The following is a 16,085-nucleotide window of genomic DNA, read 5'->3' as shown; positions in this document are numbered from 1 at the left end:
CACACACACACACACACATACATACATACATACACACATACATATACACATACATATATATATACACACACACCGTATTTAATCGGCATATAACCCGCACAGGCGTATAACACGCACCCTAACTTTAAGAGGGAAGTTTCAGGAAAAAAAACTTTCCACAGCCCCCTGCGTATAACACGCAGGCACAGTTTACCCTCTATTTTCAGGGTAAAAAAGTGAGTTGTTATACACCAATAAATACAGTATATATATATATATATATATATATATATATATATATATATATATATATATATATATATGTGAATAACTCAACACCAAGTTCACTATATGGAAGCTTTATTTTACAGATTAAAACGGGTACAAAACTTTTTCAATTCACCCCATTGGTTATGTGAAAAAACACTTTCCTTCTATTCTGTGTTGCTGTGCTATGACTAAACAAAATGAAATTTTCCGAAACAACGCAACCTGTAATTTACAGTCTTATTTAAAATACTAATATTACGCTTCTTACAAAATACTTGGATTGAATAGGTAAACACAAAAATAAGTGTATATACACATTTGTTTTATATAGAATATATTTATATATGTATACAGTGTAGTGGTTCAGATTTAGCCCTTGAAAAAAAAATCCAATTTCGCTGCAAATAGATGTAGCTAAAGGTAGTTACTCACTAGTCAATACAAGTGGTGTTTGCCACAGGAAATCCAGCAACAGGTAACAAATGTGCAATGTAGACAACCACAAAAAGAAAAGTTATGTCAATAACATTTCCATCCAATCCAACTTTTATTAAAAAGGTAATAAAGAGGTTGTAGAGTAGTAGATTTGGAACCAACGTAACTATAGTAGCTATGTACAAACACACACACACACACACACACACACACACACACACACACACCTGGGTTAGAAGAAAGCTATAATACTTTCTAAAACTTAAAGTCTGTGCATATAGATCTTTTTTGCTGACATAAACCAGCAGGACAAGTCCATAGCACACACTGCTCTCTCATATTACATCTTTCCTTCCATTCTCTCTGATGGAGAATATTTTTACACCTTTCTCAAAAGTAGGCTGACATGCTATATACACTTTAGAATGAAATCACTCGACACATTATATCCTGGGCAAAGAAAAAAATAAAAAATAAAACAACACATTTTCTCTGACATCTTCTTGTCTTATAAAAACACTGGAGGCAGGTAGAGTTTTTAAGGTTTCAAATCACAATATGGTATATATGACTAGCCTCTCTGCAAATAACTTTGATTTCTACCAGTTAGTAATGTCCTAGGAATGCCAACAGCGTGACCGCTGTTATAAAGAGCTGAAAACAGAGATATCTAAATAAAGAAGAGTCCACATGTCATCAGGCTCAGGACTATGTCCCACTAGTTTGTCTTCTTGTCATCTGTAGGTGCATATGGAGGGGGTCGTTCCTAAAGGAAAAAATATAAAATAAAACATTATTGACAAGTTTGAGGCACTCTGTAGGTGTAGTTTCCATCAGACAGCTGGAACAACTAAACCGCTTTCTAAATATAAAAACTAACAATTGTGTAGCAGTTTGCTGAGCCAAAAGGTAAAAAAATGGTACATTTGTATTTCAAAATGGGCATGGGTGTTAAAAGAAGGCATGTGGTGTAAAAATCACAAAATATTAAGTGAAGCAGATCTATGCAAAAACATTCTCACATAGAATTGCTTGTTAGAACTTATAATTTCCTTGAGCCCTGGTTCACACTGGTGCAATTTGACATGTCCTAATTCAGCTGAACTCGCACGGCTTCATTCCCACAGCCCAGTGTGAACCTGGGCTGAACGGACAACAAACATAAAACAAATGGTAAAAAAAAAAAAAAAAAAGCTGTATATTGGAGTCAACAGTTGGGTAACATATGGAGATTTCAAAAAGGTGCCAAACATTTACCATTACAGTCAATAAGTAACCTAAAAAAATGTATTTATTAATGTTACATAACAAAAGTATTACCACCTAAAAAAGGGATAAAAACATACTTTCAGTATTTGAAACATACAACTTCCCCATATTATCCTGTTAGCTATATTAACACCAATTACATGTCTTGTTACAGAGTCCATCAATAAATGTACCATTATTAAATCACACGTTTTGCAGAACAGATCCACTTCATCACAAGAGAGAGGTTGCAAGTTTGTTATATTTACCTATATCCCACATTACAAAACCAATCTGCTCTTGGGATAGGGGTCTCTGCAGAGAGCATCAATGATGGGACTAGATGGGACCAACTTGGAATACTAGCCCGCTCTTAAAACTATAGCAATCCTGGCAATATTGCGGGAATCCATGTGAATCCTGCGATGTGGCAGATCATTCGAAGAACCGTCTCTTACATAAGAGGGCTCTCTTACGAGCCTTTGTTTGTACGTAAAGCCCCATACACACCATCAGATTTTCTGCAGATTTTTGTCTTTAGATTTACCAAAACCATGTAGTGGCCTTCCCGATTGCATACAAATTGAAACTCTTAAGGTTTGACCTCATATTATATGGTTTTGGTAAATCTGAAGACAAAAATCTGCTGAAAATCTGATGGTGTGTATGGGGCTTAAGAGATGGTTCTTCGTTAAGAAAAGTGAAGCCAGTCTTTGAAATACTGTACTCCTCATGCAATCCCTTCATAGCCACCTACTACAGAAACCATTATATTTGAAAAGCAGACAAGGCATTCATAAAAAGTTTAGTTATTGGAAAAGTGCTCATTTGTTGAGTGTACTTCTTGCTTACCATAGGCATGTAGACATCATGAGGATTTGCTGGGTTGTAATAGGCGCTGGAAGCAGCTTCTGCTGCCTTGCCATTTCCTTGGGGAAAAGAAAAGCAATAATATAGGTTCTAGTGGTTTTAATTTTTGCAATCTACAAATTCAATCAATTCTTATTATTTAGCATTTACAATGTCACAATACTTTTCATGGGGTTAGACAATTTCAACTTTTACAAACATCACAGGAAAATTCAGGATAACCATTACCAATAATTAAGTTTCCAAGACTCCGGTTAAATCACTAAAAAATTCTGCATATGGAAGCTATACCAAAAAAATGCATACGAAGGCTATGCCTTAGGGGCATTTCTTTGGTATAGCCTTCATATGCAGCATTTTAAGTGTGTATTTTTTCAGTTTTAGACGACATGTACATATATATATATATATATATATATATATTATAAAAAATATATATATATATTATTGCTGTTAAAACTATGGCGCGTACACACGATCATTTTTCGGGTTGTAAAAAGCGACGTTTTTCAGGCTCTAGAAAAAACAACGTTTTTTTCAACTTCATCATTAAAACGGCCTTGCCTACACACGATCGTGAAAAAAAAATGCTCTAGCAAAGCGCGGTGACGTACAACACGTACGACAGCACTATAAAGGGGAAGTTCCATTCGGATGGCGCCACCCTTTGGGCTGCTTTTGCTGATTTTTTGTTAGTAAAAGACGATTTTCGCTTTTCTGTCTGTTACAGCGTGATGAATGTGCTTACTCCATTACGAACGGTAGTTTTACCAGAACGAGCGCTCCCATCTCATAACTTGCTTCTAAACATGTGCGGGTTGTTCACGTCGTTAAAGACCACACACTACCATTTTATACAACACGAAAAACGACATTGTTTAAAACGTCGTTAAAAAATAGAGCATGTTAGAAATTTTTTTTTGTTGTTTTTCACAACCCGAAAAATGCTCTGAAGCCCACACACGATCATTTTAAATGACATTTTTTAAAAACTTCGTTTTTTTACAACCCGAAAAATGATCGTGTGTACGCGGCATTAGGGTTTTGTTGTTTTTTAAATTTGTTTTTAACCTGCGAGTTTATTTAAAAAAAAAATTATTTTAGATATCAGCGCATTTAGTTTTATATTGTTTTCATGTGCATTATTTCAGGTATAATGGGCATCTACTAGTCTACAAGTGGAAGTTCCATTTTTCGGTGGAATTCCCTCCCCGCCCCCCCTCCGGTGTCACATTTGGCATATTTCAGGGGGGAGGAGATACCTGTCTAATACAGATATTTTGCTCCCACTTCCGGGCATAGATAGCCGAGCCACCCGCGGCTATCTTCGCCATCTCTGGCACCTCCTCCGTCCTCCCTGCTGTCTTCTGGGGGACACACAGGTCCCAGAAGACAGCAGGGACCAGTGGGGTTGCGTATGCGCAGTAGGGAACCAGGCTGTGAAGTCGCAAGGTTTCACTTCCTGATTTCCTTACCGAAGATGGCGGCGCTTCCACCTGAGACCCGAGGGACAGATCGGCTTCAGGTGCCGACATCGTGGGCGCCCTGGACAGGCAAATATCCTTATTTTAAAAGTCAGAAGCTGCAGCATTTGGAGCTGACGACTTTAAAAAAATAAAATAAATAATAATAATAATAATAATAATAATAATAATAATAATTAGGTGGAACTCCGCTTTAGTCCCCTTTCACACTGGGGCAGGAGGCGCGGTGGCGGTATAGTGCCGCTAAAAATAGCGGCGCTATACCGTCGGGTTTGCCGCTAGCGGTGTGGTATTAACCCCTGCTAGCGGGTGATAAAGGGTTAATACCACGGTGCGGTATTAACCCCCGCTAGTGGCCGATAAAGGGTTAATACTGGGGTTTCCCATTGTTTTAAATATGAAGGAGCGGTATACATACTGCTCCTCTCACCGCTCCAAAGATGCTGCTTGCAGGAGATTTTTTTCTCTCTTGCCACAGCGCATCGCCTCGGGCTTTCACATTGAGAAGGCTGGGCAGGAGTTTTTCAGGCGGTATAGCAGCGCTATTTTTAGCGATGTACCGCCTGAAAAACTCCTCAGTGTGAAAGGGGCCTTAATGTCTGAGATTTCGGATGTTTTCAGGAGCCTCCGATGGGTAATACTTGACACCCCCCCCCTTTTTTTCCCCCCTTACTTCTTTGCTTCTGCTCACCTTCTTGTTCCCAATACCCTTTCCTATTTGTTTTCTGTGTTGGTTACATTTCCTACCTAGTACAATGATACTGAAAAAACACTTCCTGAAATGCCTTAGCAGGTATTTACCGAGTCCTCTGTATACTATGTACACGGTTTTTGAATGGTTAGTTTCCTGTACTCGACTGGTATTACATATTTTACTGGATTTTAATGATAGTCTTTCATTTAGGTGAAGGTTATATCTCTACCTATGGTTACATTTATACTCTGAATGTTGTGCCTATGTGCCCAATTTGATTTGATATATTATCAGAACTAGAGACATTTATGTTTTTATTTTTTGTTGTAGCCCTGATTAAGAGGGAGTTAGTTTGACCCCCCCCCCCCCCCCAAAAACACTTTGGCTGTCTTTTAGCACAATATTAATACATACATTTGGACTTTTATATTTTGGTCCGGCGCTCCTTCCATATATGCACATCTTTTTTTTTTTTAAAACGCACCTTTTAGAAGAAAGAAGTCTGAGAAAAGAATAGTACTCTGTCTTCCTAAGCAGACATACAGTATATGGGGGTCGAATAAAGAAGCCTCAAGGCTCTCCTATTCTACCAGTTGCCTAAAATCTTTAAGAAAAAACATTTATTGTTAAGTGATGTTTCTGGTAAAGACTTAAATGGAGCTTTAGTTAAGGAGGAGCTCCACCCAAAAGGGGAGGCTCTGCTTGTTGGCCCCTCCCCCACCACATTTGGCACTTTTTGTCCTTTAAGGCCTCTATGTCCCAGGGTGGAAATGGGATTGTAGATTATAAGCGCACAGCTCTAACCAACTTTTTGGATTTAAAGATCTGAAGTTCTGCTTTTCCTAACATTTTTGTAGTTAGTCTGTAGTAGTAGATGATAATGGGGTTCTTCCTCTCCATTTCAAGATCTCCCACATTAAGGCCAGTGAACAGTATGAGTACCAGAGGCATTGGGAACGGCACTGTTAAACTGGGACCTAAGTAGGGAGTCTACTTTCCAATCAGTAAATTCTCTAAAGCAGGGGTCTTCAAATTTTTTTTAAACAAAGGGCCAGCTTATGGTCCTTCATAATTTAGGGGGGCTGGACTATGGCCAGTGTGAGTAGAAAATGTTGCAGCATCAGTAAGAGAATACACTGCCCCATCATTGATTTTACCAGGAGGAATAGTGCCCCATTGTTGGTTTTTGCCCAGAAAAGGAGGCTCATCATCCAACTGCAGGATAGGATGCACTGCATTAATCAGATGATGGAATTTGCTAAATTACAGGCTCTTCAGGAATAGACGGTGGCTGGTCACAGTAGGTGGACAGTGTGAAGCGACTGAAAATGGAACGATCCACAAAGCATTTCAGAAGCAAGTGCAGCAGCGGGAAGGTATTTCCTCTAGACTGAATGGTGGGAGAAAGATGGCAGAACGCACCTGTGCAACACTCAAGTGGAAAGTGGAAGGTCTGCTTTAAGAACAGTAAAGGACTCCAAAAGCTCTTCTGTAGGTGTACCTCCTTTGATATGATCATCTAGATGCCCAAGCCATATAACTAAACATCTTGTAACTCATGGCCCCAAGATGTGGTAAAACAAAGCTGCTGATGCATCCCAGTTAAGTTTTATGAAGATTCAATCTTTTTATATTCCGATTATCTGTTTAATCAAAAGGGAGAGATGATCTCCCTGTCAGTTTCAGTATAGCCTCATCTACCCTAGGCTATTTAATGAATATACCAAAATCTTTATCATAAAACAGGTGTCTATGTTTATTTCATCTAAGAATGAATAGTTTCTGATGTGCATCTGACTACTGTGATTCAATAAGATCTTGTATGACAAAATGTACTGGAGTAGCATGTAAAAGTTCAGGTTGCAGTTCAGAGTACATTTCATCTTAAATAGTTTTAGGCAGTCTAATGGTGGATAGAATTAAAGTACCTCCGATGACTTTAATAGGGTACCAGGCCATATTGGGTCAATGATGTCAACAGCATCCTCGCTGTCATGTGTACATGTAGCTTCCCAAGCTTATTCCTAATGCACATTATTTCAGGTAGCACCCACATTTCTATCATGACAGCTTCTTTAAAGTGGTTGTGAACCCTTTAAAGACACTTTTTACTACAGCCTATAATAAGGCTTACCTGTTGCCACCCTGGATATCTCCTAAACCTGTACGGTTTAGGAGATATCCCCTGTATCAGCATTTGCCTACATCATCGGCACATGAGCACTGAAGCAATGGCAGGTACGTGCCATTGCTTCAGTTAGTGTGCCATTACCGGGGGCTTTCGTGTGCATGCGTGGGAGTGACACCATCGCGGCTCCGGCCAATCACAGCCCCGGAGCCCGCGAAGTAACTCCGGAAGCGATGTCGCCAGCCGGAGCGGTGTACGAGGACCGCTGCGGGGACTTCGATCTAAGGTAGGTAATTTATAATGTGCGAGTAGTGGGTTTACAATCACTTTACAGCCCAAGTATAGTTAAATAGAAAAAAGAATCAGACAAAACAAAGTGAGTGAGACGTGAACCTTGTTCCTGGCGATTGGTCTTTTAGGTAAAATACTTCATCCTCTGCCCACTACCCCCATAACCCCACAGCAGTAATCCTCTATGGCTGAAGGGATAGTACGAGCTGCTTGAGCCGTGTTAGGCACTGGTCACACTATGCCCGCCCTTTCGACCCCTCCTCCATACATAGAAGTTGCACTATAGAATCAAACAAAAAAAGGAGCTCTATGATGAATTAAGGGTCCACTTTTCAATGCTGGAACTAACAGTACAGTTTCATTGATTGGCAGAGGGAGCATTGCTCGTACTCTTGACATATACCCATGACCGGTCCAGAGGCTCTAATTTATCCCCCTCTTTCTTCCCTCGCAGCACCGGAAGTTTATCACTATGGGGGCAGCAGGGTGGATGAGAAGACAAGGACGGAAGATTAAGCTGGCCATAGATGGATTGAAATTCAGCCAGTTCAGCAGGAAATTTCAATCCATGTGTGGCCGTGCCTGTTTGACAAAAGTTGAGCTTGTTGAAAAAAATAGGATTTTTTGTACTCACCGTATAAAACTTTTCTCTGACGTCCATGGACGGACACAGCTCCTTAAATCTTGACAAGTGGGTTTACGCTCCCTGTTTACAGGAGAGGACTGGGCAGAAACATGGTAGATTAAATACATGTTACATTAACAGAGTTGAACAGCCCCGCCCAGGGGGCGGTCCCTCCAGACATAACCCTCCTCACTGCAGCCTGCAGCCTCAGTTCGTAACAAGCAGTACAAACCTAAAAAGGAGGGGTGGGTGCTGTGTCCGTCCATGGACGTCAGAGAAAAGGATTTTACGGTGAGTACAAAAAATCCTATTTTCTCTAATCGTCCATGGACGGACACAGATCCTTAAATCTTGACAAGTGGGACGTCCCCAAGCAGTGTCAAAAAACGAGGGGTGGGAAATATATCAGTAAAACCAATTTTAACTTCACCCCAAAACAAGCAGAGCTCCTTAACGGAGGAGGCGCAACTTTAAAGAGCCGCCGGCAAAATTAGTGGCCGAAAAAAACATCATAAGATGCACTCAAAGCAACCATGTAAATTCTGGATAAAGCGTGAACGGACGAGCAAGTCGCCGCCTCGCACGCCTGCGAGACCGACGCACGATATCGGAAAAAAAACCCAGGAAGCACCAATTGCCCTGGTCGAAAGTGCCGTGACCTGAAAGGGGGGCCTGCCCCTTAAGAGCATAGGCCTGTATGACGGCCTGCCTGATCCACCGAGAAATGGTGGTCGACGAGACCGCCAGGCCCTTTTGTGGACCAGACACCGACACAAAAGAGAGTCAGAACTTCGAAACTGAGCCGCAGTAGGCTGGTATACCCGCAAAGCGTGTACCACGCCTTAAGTATGAAAGGCCGAAACCTCCTTCGGAAGAAGGGAAGGTCGCAGGCGCACTATCACCTAATCCTTATGGAGGATCAAGCATGGCGGCTTGCAAGACAAGACCGCCAACTCAGAAACCCCTCTAACAGAGGTAAAGGCCACTAAAGGGGCCACCTTCTCAGATAGTGTCAAGAGAAAATCTCTGATGTTTCCAAAAGGAATGTTCCTGAAGAACCGAGAGCACCAGAGTCAAAACTCATGGGGAAAGAGATGGGCCAAGAGGGGAAAGTATATGACAAACCCCCTGCACAAAAAAGGGGCCCACCAGGGAACGGGCCGCAAAAAGGCCACTAAAATAACACAGCCAAGGCTGAAATCTGCCCCCAAACGGTGCTTTAAGCAATTTTTAGATCAACTCCAAGCTTTAAAAAACAGCAGGACCCTGGACACCGAGTACGTCCGTGGACGTCACTCCATCCCTTCGCACCAAGAGATGTAGGCCTGCCAGGTGTGACGGTAGATCCTCCGGAACACTACGGTGCCCTCAGCATTGTTGAGATGACTGAGTCAGACAGACAGACTGAGCAAGTCAGTTACTGTACAACAGGAGGAAGTATGGGACCTCGAGACAGAGGGACCTCCTACCCTGGCAACCGCCAGGGTACCTCCGCTACCTGGCGCCCGATATCGGCGTACCAAGGACGCCGAGGTCAATCTGGAGCGATTAGAATCACCAGGATCTCCTCAGCCTCCACTCTGTGGAGCAGCCGAGGAAGCAACTACCATGGAGGAATGTCAAAAAGTCGCCGATACAGACCCCACATGGCCACTAGCGCGTCTGACACATCTGTACCAGATCACTAGACTTGGCCACTAACTTCGACACCCTTGCGACGGAGACGAGCGGCCAGGAGATCCATGCCCTGTGAGGCTTACCTCCTGCAAGGGAGCCGAAACACCCCAAGCACAAAGACCAGTCGCCCTGGTCCAGCATCTGGCGACTCCAGTAGTCCGCCTGCCGGTATACCTGATGGTAGACCGAAGCTACGGCCGTGGCGTTGTCCGGCTGAAACCAGATCGATCGACCACGAGGAGAAGCATAGCCTGATCGCCTAAAATATGAACAGTAGACAGCACCTGGTATTCCCAGGCGGTCTCCCACCCAGGCACTAGACCCTGGGTAGCTACTGAGACCAGACACACTCAGGGAGGTGTGGCCGTAGGTCCACGGAAGTCCAGCGACTCAGGGCCGACTGGACCCCCCAGGTTTGTGAACCTGTGAGCTGGCATCCATCACAAACACCGACCACTGGAAGGAAGAAACAACTTCCCGGACCGGGAAGAGTCGGGGATCTCTGTCACCAACTGAGAGAGACTGACTAGGTGGCGCACCGGAATCTGATGATTTCAGAGACAAGAGATTTTTACCACCTGGACAGTATTTCCCCTGGAAAACCAGAGTGTGGAACTGGGCATACAGCCTTGAAGGAGGCTACCCACAGGCCCCGAACCAGCAGGCGCCTGGAGAGAAGACTGATTGCGTGATGCCAATACCTTCACCGCAGACAGAAGAGTCTGCAATTTCTCCAGGGGAAGAAGGACCTTCGCCACCGAGGAGTCTGGATCAACACTAGATACTCCAAAGCCGAGTCGGAACCTAGCATGCCGAGGATTTGAACCCTGGGTCGCACAAATGGAGGGCAGGCTTGCTGCCACTGAGCTACACCTTCTGGCCTAAACGTTTAACACCCACCCGAATCTTCGGAGGGTCTGAATGGGAATAACTCATCCACTAGGTCGGAGACAGAAGCTGCTCTCAGAAGAAAGTCGTCCAAGTAGCCAATGAGGCAAAGCCTCGCTGTCCCAACAAAGTTAGGATAAGTGCGAGCTCCTAGCTGAAAACCCATGGTGCTAACGCCAGATCAAAAGGGAGGGCCACAGTTTGACAGATACCCTCTCTCATCACGAAGCACAGAAAAAAAAACACTGACATGCGCAAAACGGGACATGCATGTATGCGTCCCTAATGTCCGAGGACGCCAGGACGTCCCCCGGATAGAGCGCAGCTACCACTGAACAAATGGATTCCATGCAGAACTACCCAACTTTCACAAAGGTATTTAGGGCCTGAGGCCCATAGAAAACCCCAAACCTCTCGTCCTGCAGGAAAGATAAAATTACCCTGCAGCTTAGCAAATCCCACACTGCCCAAGGCAGACCGATGGGCCGGGAGAGGAAGACATGAGGAAAGAACTTTGTTCTGTGGATAGGAGGAAACCCTATTTAGTACTCCGAAGAGAACACCTCGCAGACCCACTGGTCGGAGAGCAGGGAGGTTTCATCGAACTGTGAACCTGCAAGCCGCCCCTCCCACCTAGAGACAGGGAGGGAAGGCTACATACATTGGCAAGATTTGGGTGCCGGCGTGATCGGCTTACGCACCCAGGGACGGATTAGTCCCCCAGCTGGGCCTTTGACGGCCTGGGAGGGTTGCCCCTAAATAATACACACACATAGTGAATATGTACAGTGCCTTGCGAAAGTACTCGGCCCCCTTGAACTTTGCGACCTTTTGCCACATTTCAGGCTTCAAACACAGATATAAAACTGTAATATTTTTTGAAGAATCAACAAGTGGGACACATTCATGAAGTGGAACGAAATTTATTGGATATTTCAAACTTTTTAAAAAAAATAAAAAAAAATGAAAATTGGCAGACAAAATTATTCAGCCCCTTTACTTTCAGTGCAGCAAACTCTCTCCAGAAGTTCAGTGAGGATCTCTGAATGATCCAATGTTGACCTAAATGACTAATGTAATCAAGTCTCCGTATAAATGCACCTGCACTGTGATAGTCTCAGAGGTCCGTTTAAAGCGCAGAGAGCATCATGAAGAACAAGGAACACACCAGGCAGGTCCGAGAAACGGTTGTGGAGATGTTTAAAGCCGGATTTGGATACAAAAAGATTTCCCAAGCTTTAAACATCCCAAGGAGCAGTATGCAAGCGATAATATTGAAATGGGAGTATCAGACCACTGCAAATCTACAAAGACCTGGCCGTCCCTCTAAACTTTCAGCTCATACAAAAAGAAGATTGATCAGAGATGCAGCCAAGAGGCCCATGATCACTCTGGATGAACTGCAGAGATCTACAGCTGAGGTGGGAGACTCTGTCCATAGGACAACAATCAGTCGTATACTGCACAAATCTGGCCTTTATGGAAGAGTGGCAATAAGAAAGCCATTTCTTAAAGATATCCATAAAAAGTGTTGTTTAAAGTTTGCCACAAGCCACCTGGGAGACACACCAAACATGTGAAAGAAGGTGCTCTGGTCAGATGAAACCAAAATCAAACTTTTTGGCAACAATGCAAAACGTTATGTTTGGCGTAAAAGCAACACAGCTCATCACCCTGAACAAACCATCCCCACTGTCAAACATGGTGGTGGCAGCATCATGGTTTGGACCTGCTTTTCTTCAGCAGGGACAGGGAAGATGGTTAAAATTGATGGGAAGATGAATGGAGCCAAATACAGGACCATTCTGGAAGAAAACCTGATGGAGTCTGCAAAAGACCTGGGACGGAGATTTGTCTTCCAACAAGACAATAATCCAAAACATAAAGCAAAATCTACAATAGAATGGTTCACAAATAAACATATCCAGGTGTTAGAATGGCCAAGTTCAGACCTGAATCCAATCGAGAATCTGTGGAAAGAACTGAAAACTGCTGTTCACAAACGCTCTCCATCCAACCTCACTGAGCTCGAGCGGTTTTGCAAGGAGGAATGGGCAAAAATGTCAGTCTCTCGATGTGCAAAACTGATAAGAGACATACCCCAAGCGACTTACAGCTGTAATCACAGCAAAAGGTGGCGCTACAAAGTATTAACTTAAGGGGGCTGAATAACTTTGCACGCCCAATTTTTCAGTTTTTTAAAAAGTTTGAAATATTCAATACATTTCGTTCCACTTCATGATTGTGTCCCACTTGTTGTTGATTCTTCAAAAAAAAAAAAAAAAAATATTACAGTTTTATATCTTTATGTTTGAAGCCTGAATTGTGGCAAAAGGTCGCAAAGTTCAAGGGGGCCGAATACTTTCGCAAGGCACTGTATGTTATGTAGGTGAATGCACACATGCCTTTGGAGGAAACCGGAGTACCCGGAGGAAACCCACGCAGACACAGGGAGCGACAATGCAAGCTCCAGGCAGATTGGCGTCAGTGTCCGGATTCGAACCAATGACTCTCTTGCTGCCAAGTAATGGAGTTAACCACTACACCACTGTGTGCATAAAACCATTCTGAAACAGAAGCCCTGGATAACAAGGGCGCAGTATTCAATTAAGCATCACAGACCTATATGAGGCCCTGGACCAGCTGGTACGCTAGCCTAATAACTTCAGGAGAGAGTCGGTGCTCCTCCACTGTCTGGTGAAAAATGCTCACTCCGTGAGTTGTATACAGCACTAGGGGTCAGGACTACTCCAAGATGGCCGCCGAGCGTTCAGAACGCGGTCACAGGAAAATGGCCGACCGCAATGTAAGCTGCGCCATAGCGCAGATACGACAAAATTGCCACCAATGGGAGTTTTTAATGCAATTGAAAAACCTCCCCAAAAATGGCGCCAGCGCCGACTGAGACCCCAGAGTAGTGGCCACAATAGGCCGCAAGTCAGACCCCAGCATGGTAAACCTGGAACAGGTCAGTACTTCGGATCTTCTATCAGTCAGATCCATACAAGCGGGGGTTCCCGCCCGGCGGTGAGGGACTACAAAAGCCCTCAGCGGCTTTTCTCATTCCGCATCTCAGAAATTATCAAAGAAGGGCACAGAAGGAAAAGAACCTACACAGAGCGGTCCGATTTGTGTGATCCAAAAAAGACCGAGCCCTCGGCGGAAACCCAGCTGCACTATCCAGCTTAAGAGAGTCCCTTGCAGCAGTAAAAAGCGCACAAATAAATGCCTTAGCCTGCTTTTTTTTTTTTTTGAATACCCAGGTACCTGGTCCATGGCTCCATAACAGAGCATTCCCCAGGGCATAACGGGGGAAGGGGGCACTCTTTTACCGCCCGTCCACAGTCCATCCCTACCCTGGCACAAACGTGTCCAGAACTAACAATAAAACCTCTGTGGGAATCCCAGGTGCTAACACCTGCTGCCACCACCAGCATGTGGGGAAGGACCCAGATACTGACTCCAGATATTAATAATATTTACATAGTGTGTATTATAATATGCACACCTGTCCTTACAAATAAACAAAAGCTCCTAGAGCCCTATTCAGGGCCTCTCACCCACTTGCTGTGCTGACCAGGGGTAACCAGGGGACTCACCTCAGGAGGAGACTGCCCAGCGCTGCCGTCCGCTCTCAGCACACAGCGTGTGAGAGGAAAAAAACATGAGGTAACTGTGCGGCATCTGCAGGGACCTGTGTGCCAAATAGCGGCAAAATGCCGCGTTTAAACAGGAAAAGCCTACTAGTGCTTTTTTTTTTTTTAAGGATAAGACACAGATACATTGCAATGAGCATATGAGATATAATGACTATACAAAACCGTTACAGGTGGGTAAGGATCACCAAATCAGTCAGCGTCTAACTACACGCTGAAGTATAATACAGGGTAATCATAAACATCTGTGCTCATCACAGGGCTTTTTAACAGTGAAAAAACACAGGCCAGATAACACAGTCCCCCCAGGAAGGCCCCCTCCCCTCTGACAGCAGCAATGTTAGCAATGCAGCAAGGGAAAAGGAGCAGAGAAGGGAGGAGAAGAGGACCCCTGAACCCCAGGAATGCCCAGCCGTACCAACCCACCGAAGCAGGAGGGACTGTACTTACCCGTCCGAGCGAGGACTCGCTAAAGCATTCCTGACAGAACTACAACCGCAATGGAGGTAGCCGTCGGCCCGGTCCACTGTGAGTGAGACAACACCACAGTCCAGTCATATGTGGACCTCGGAGCAAAGCTCACCGCCAACCCCAGGAGTCATGGGGTATGGCGTGGCAGAACCAGCCTCTTTGCAAATGTGTGCCCACGCTTGCTGGTCGGACTGAGTAGACTATAAGGATCTATATTATCCAGCCTGTCTCTCAGCCGACAGTTGAAAGAAGATTCTTCAAGGAAAAGTAAAATTAAATTAAATTTCTCCTCAGGGCGCTGGGCCCAAAAGGGAGCCATACGTCCTCCTTTGCTAGGCAGAACGAAACTGAGGCTGCAGTGAGGAGGGTTATGTCTGGAGGGACCACCCCCTAGGCGGGGCTATTCAACTCTGTTAATGTAACATGTATTTAATTATCCAACATGTTTCTGCCTAGTCCTCTCCTGTAAACAGGGAACATAACCCACTTGTCAAGATTTAAGGAGTTGTGGCCGTCCATGGATGATAAGAGAAAAAACATCTACATCAGTTGGCTGCAACCACTGGTCAGTGTAATCTGACAACAGAGTCCCCCTACTGTCAGAATACAGTGTTCCAGTGGTGAGGATACCTCTATTCAGCTTGCTTGTGTAGAAGGAGGAATCCACTTTCAGGAAAAATACATTTTTATATATACTTCACATAGGTATATAAGAATGTGACTATGTTTCTGTGTGCTGTAAAGTTTTATTTTTTACCAGTAAGAAGAGAGAAAGCAACTACCCGCCCGTCATTCTATTAGTATATCTAGCATCAGATTCTTACCTAGCATACCAGGTTCTGACCAAACAGTAGGGCCAGGAGGCGCTTGGGCTGCGTTGTATGGAGGTCCTGGGTAAGGAGGTGGCGGTGCCATGTACATTGGGTTCAACTCAGGTGGATACATGCCAGGACCTGAGCGAGAGGTAAAAATGCACATATAAACAAACATAAAGACACACAGAGATATACATCATACAGGTCTAGACAAATCATTGTAGAATACAGATGCCACTCTCCAATTTAATAGCCAGCAGGCAGTTTTAAGTACACAGGAGAATGTCTACTTCCACAGACAACAGTAGGAAAAGACTGGAAAAAGTTAGGTTCCAGCTGTAGGTTTAGATGTGTTGGGTAACAGGTTTCAGTCATTTGTTCTGCTCTCCATAGGATATCATGTACCAGAACAGTATTAGGGTCCCTGCACACAGTACTTATATATGAGAACTGGATCTTCCAGGCAAAAAGTCACTGTATGGCAAGGCTGTGGAACAAAGCTGCCAGCAAGTCTATCACACAGGCCTGCAGCGTTGACTAATCTTTTTCTATTA

The 16,085-nt window shown here is 44.1% G+C and overlaps 1 protein-coding gene across 2 annotated transcripts in view; it reads right to left on the bottom strand.

Annotated features, from left to right (window-relative positions):
* Positions 1-322: 322 nt before the first annotated feature.
* WBP2NL (WBP2 N-terminal like) overlaps positions 323-16,085 on the bottom strand; it is a 34,016-nt gene continuing 18,253 nt past the window's right edge. For both annotated transcript variants that reach the window (XM_040359624.1, XM_040359625.1), the window contains exons 6-8: positions 15,541-15,669; positions 2,785-2,861; positions 323-1,450 (exon numbers count right to left, since the gene is read on the bottom strand). In XM_040359624.1, the coding sequence (XP_040215558.1) occupies positions 1,403-1,450; positions 2,785-2,861; positions 15,541-15,669 (254 nt within the window). In that variant the 3' untranslated portion in view covers positions 323-1,402. The remainder of the gene's footprint in view (positions 1,451-2,784; positions 2,862-15,540; positions 15,670-16,085) is intronic.

The sequence above is a fragment of the Rana temporaria genome, chromosome 7 (genome assembly GCF_905171775.1).
Source record: "Rana temporaria chromosome 7, aRanTem1.1, whole genome shotgun sequence".
NCBI classification, from domain to species: Eukaryota; Metazoa; Chordata; class Amphibia; order Anura; family Ranidae; genus Rana; species Rana temporaria.
The sequence above is the reverse complement of the archived record's forward strand: the minus strand, read 5'-3'. Positions and strand labels throughout refer to the sequence as shown.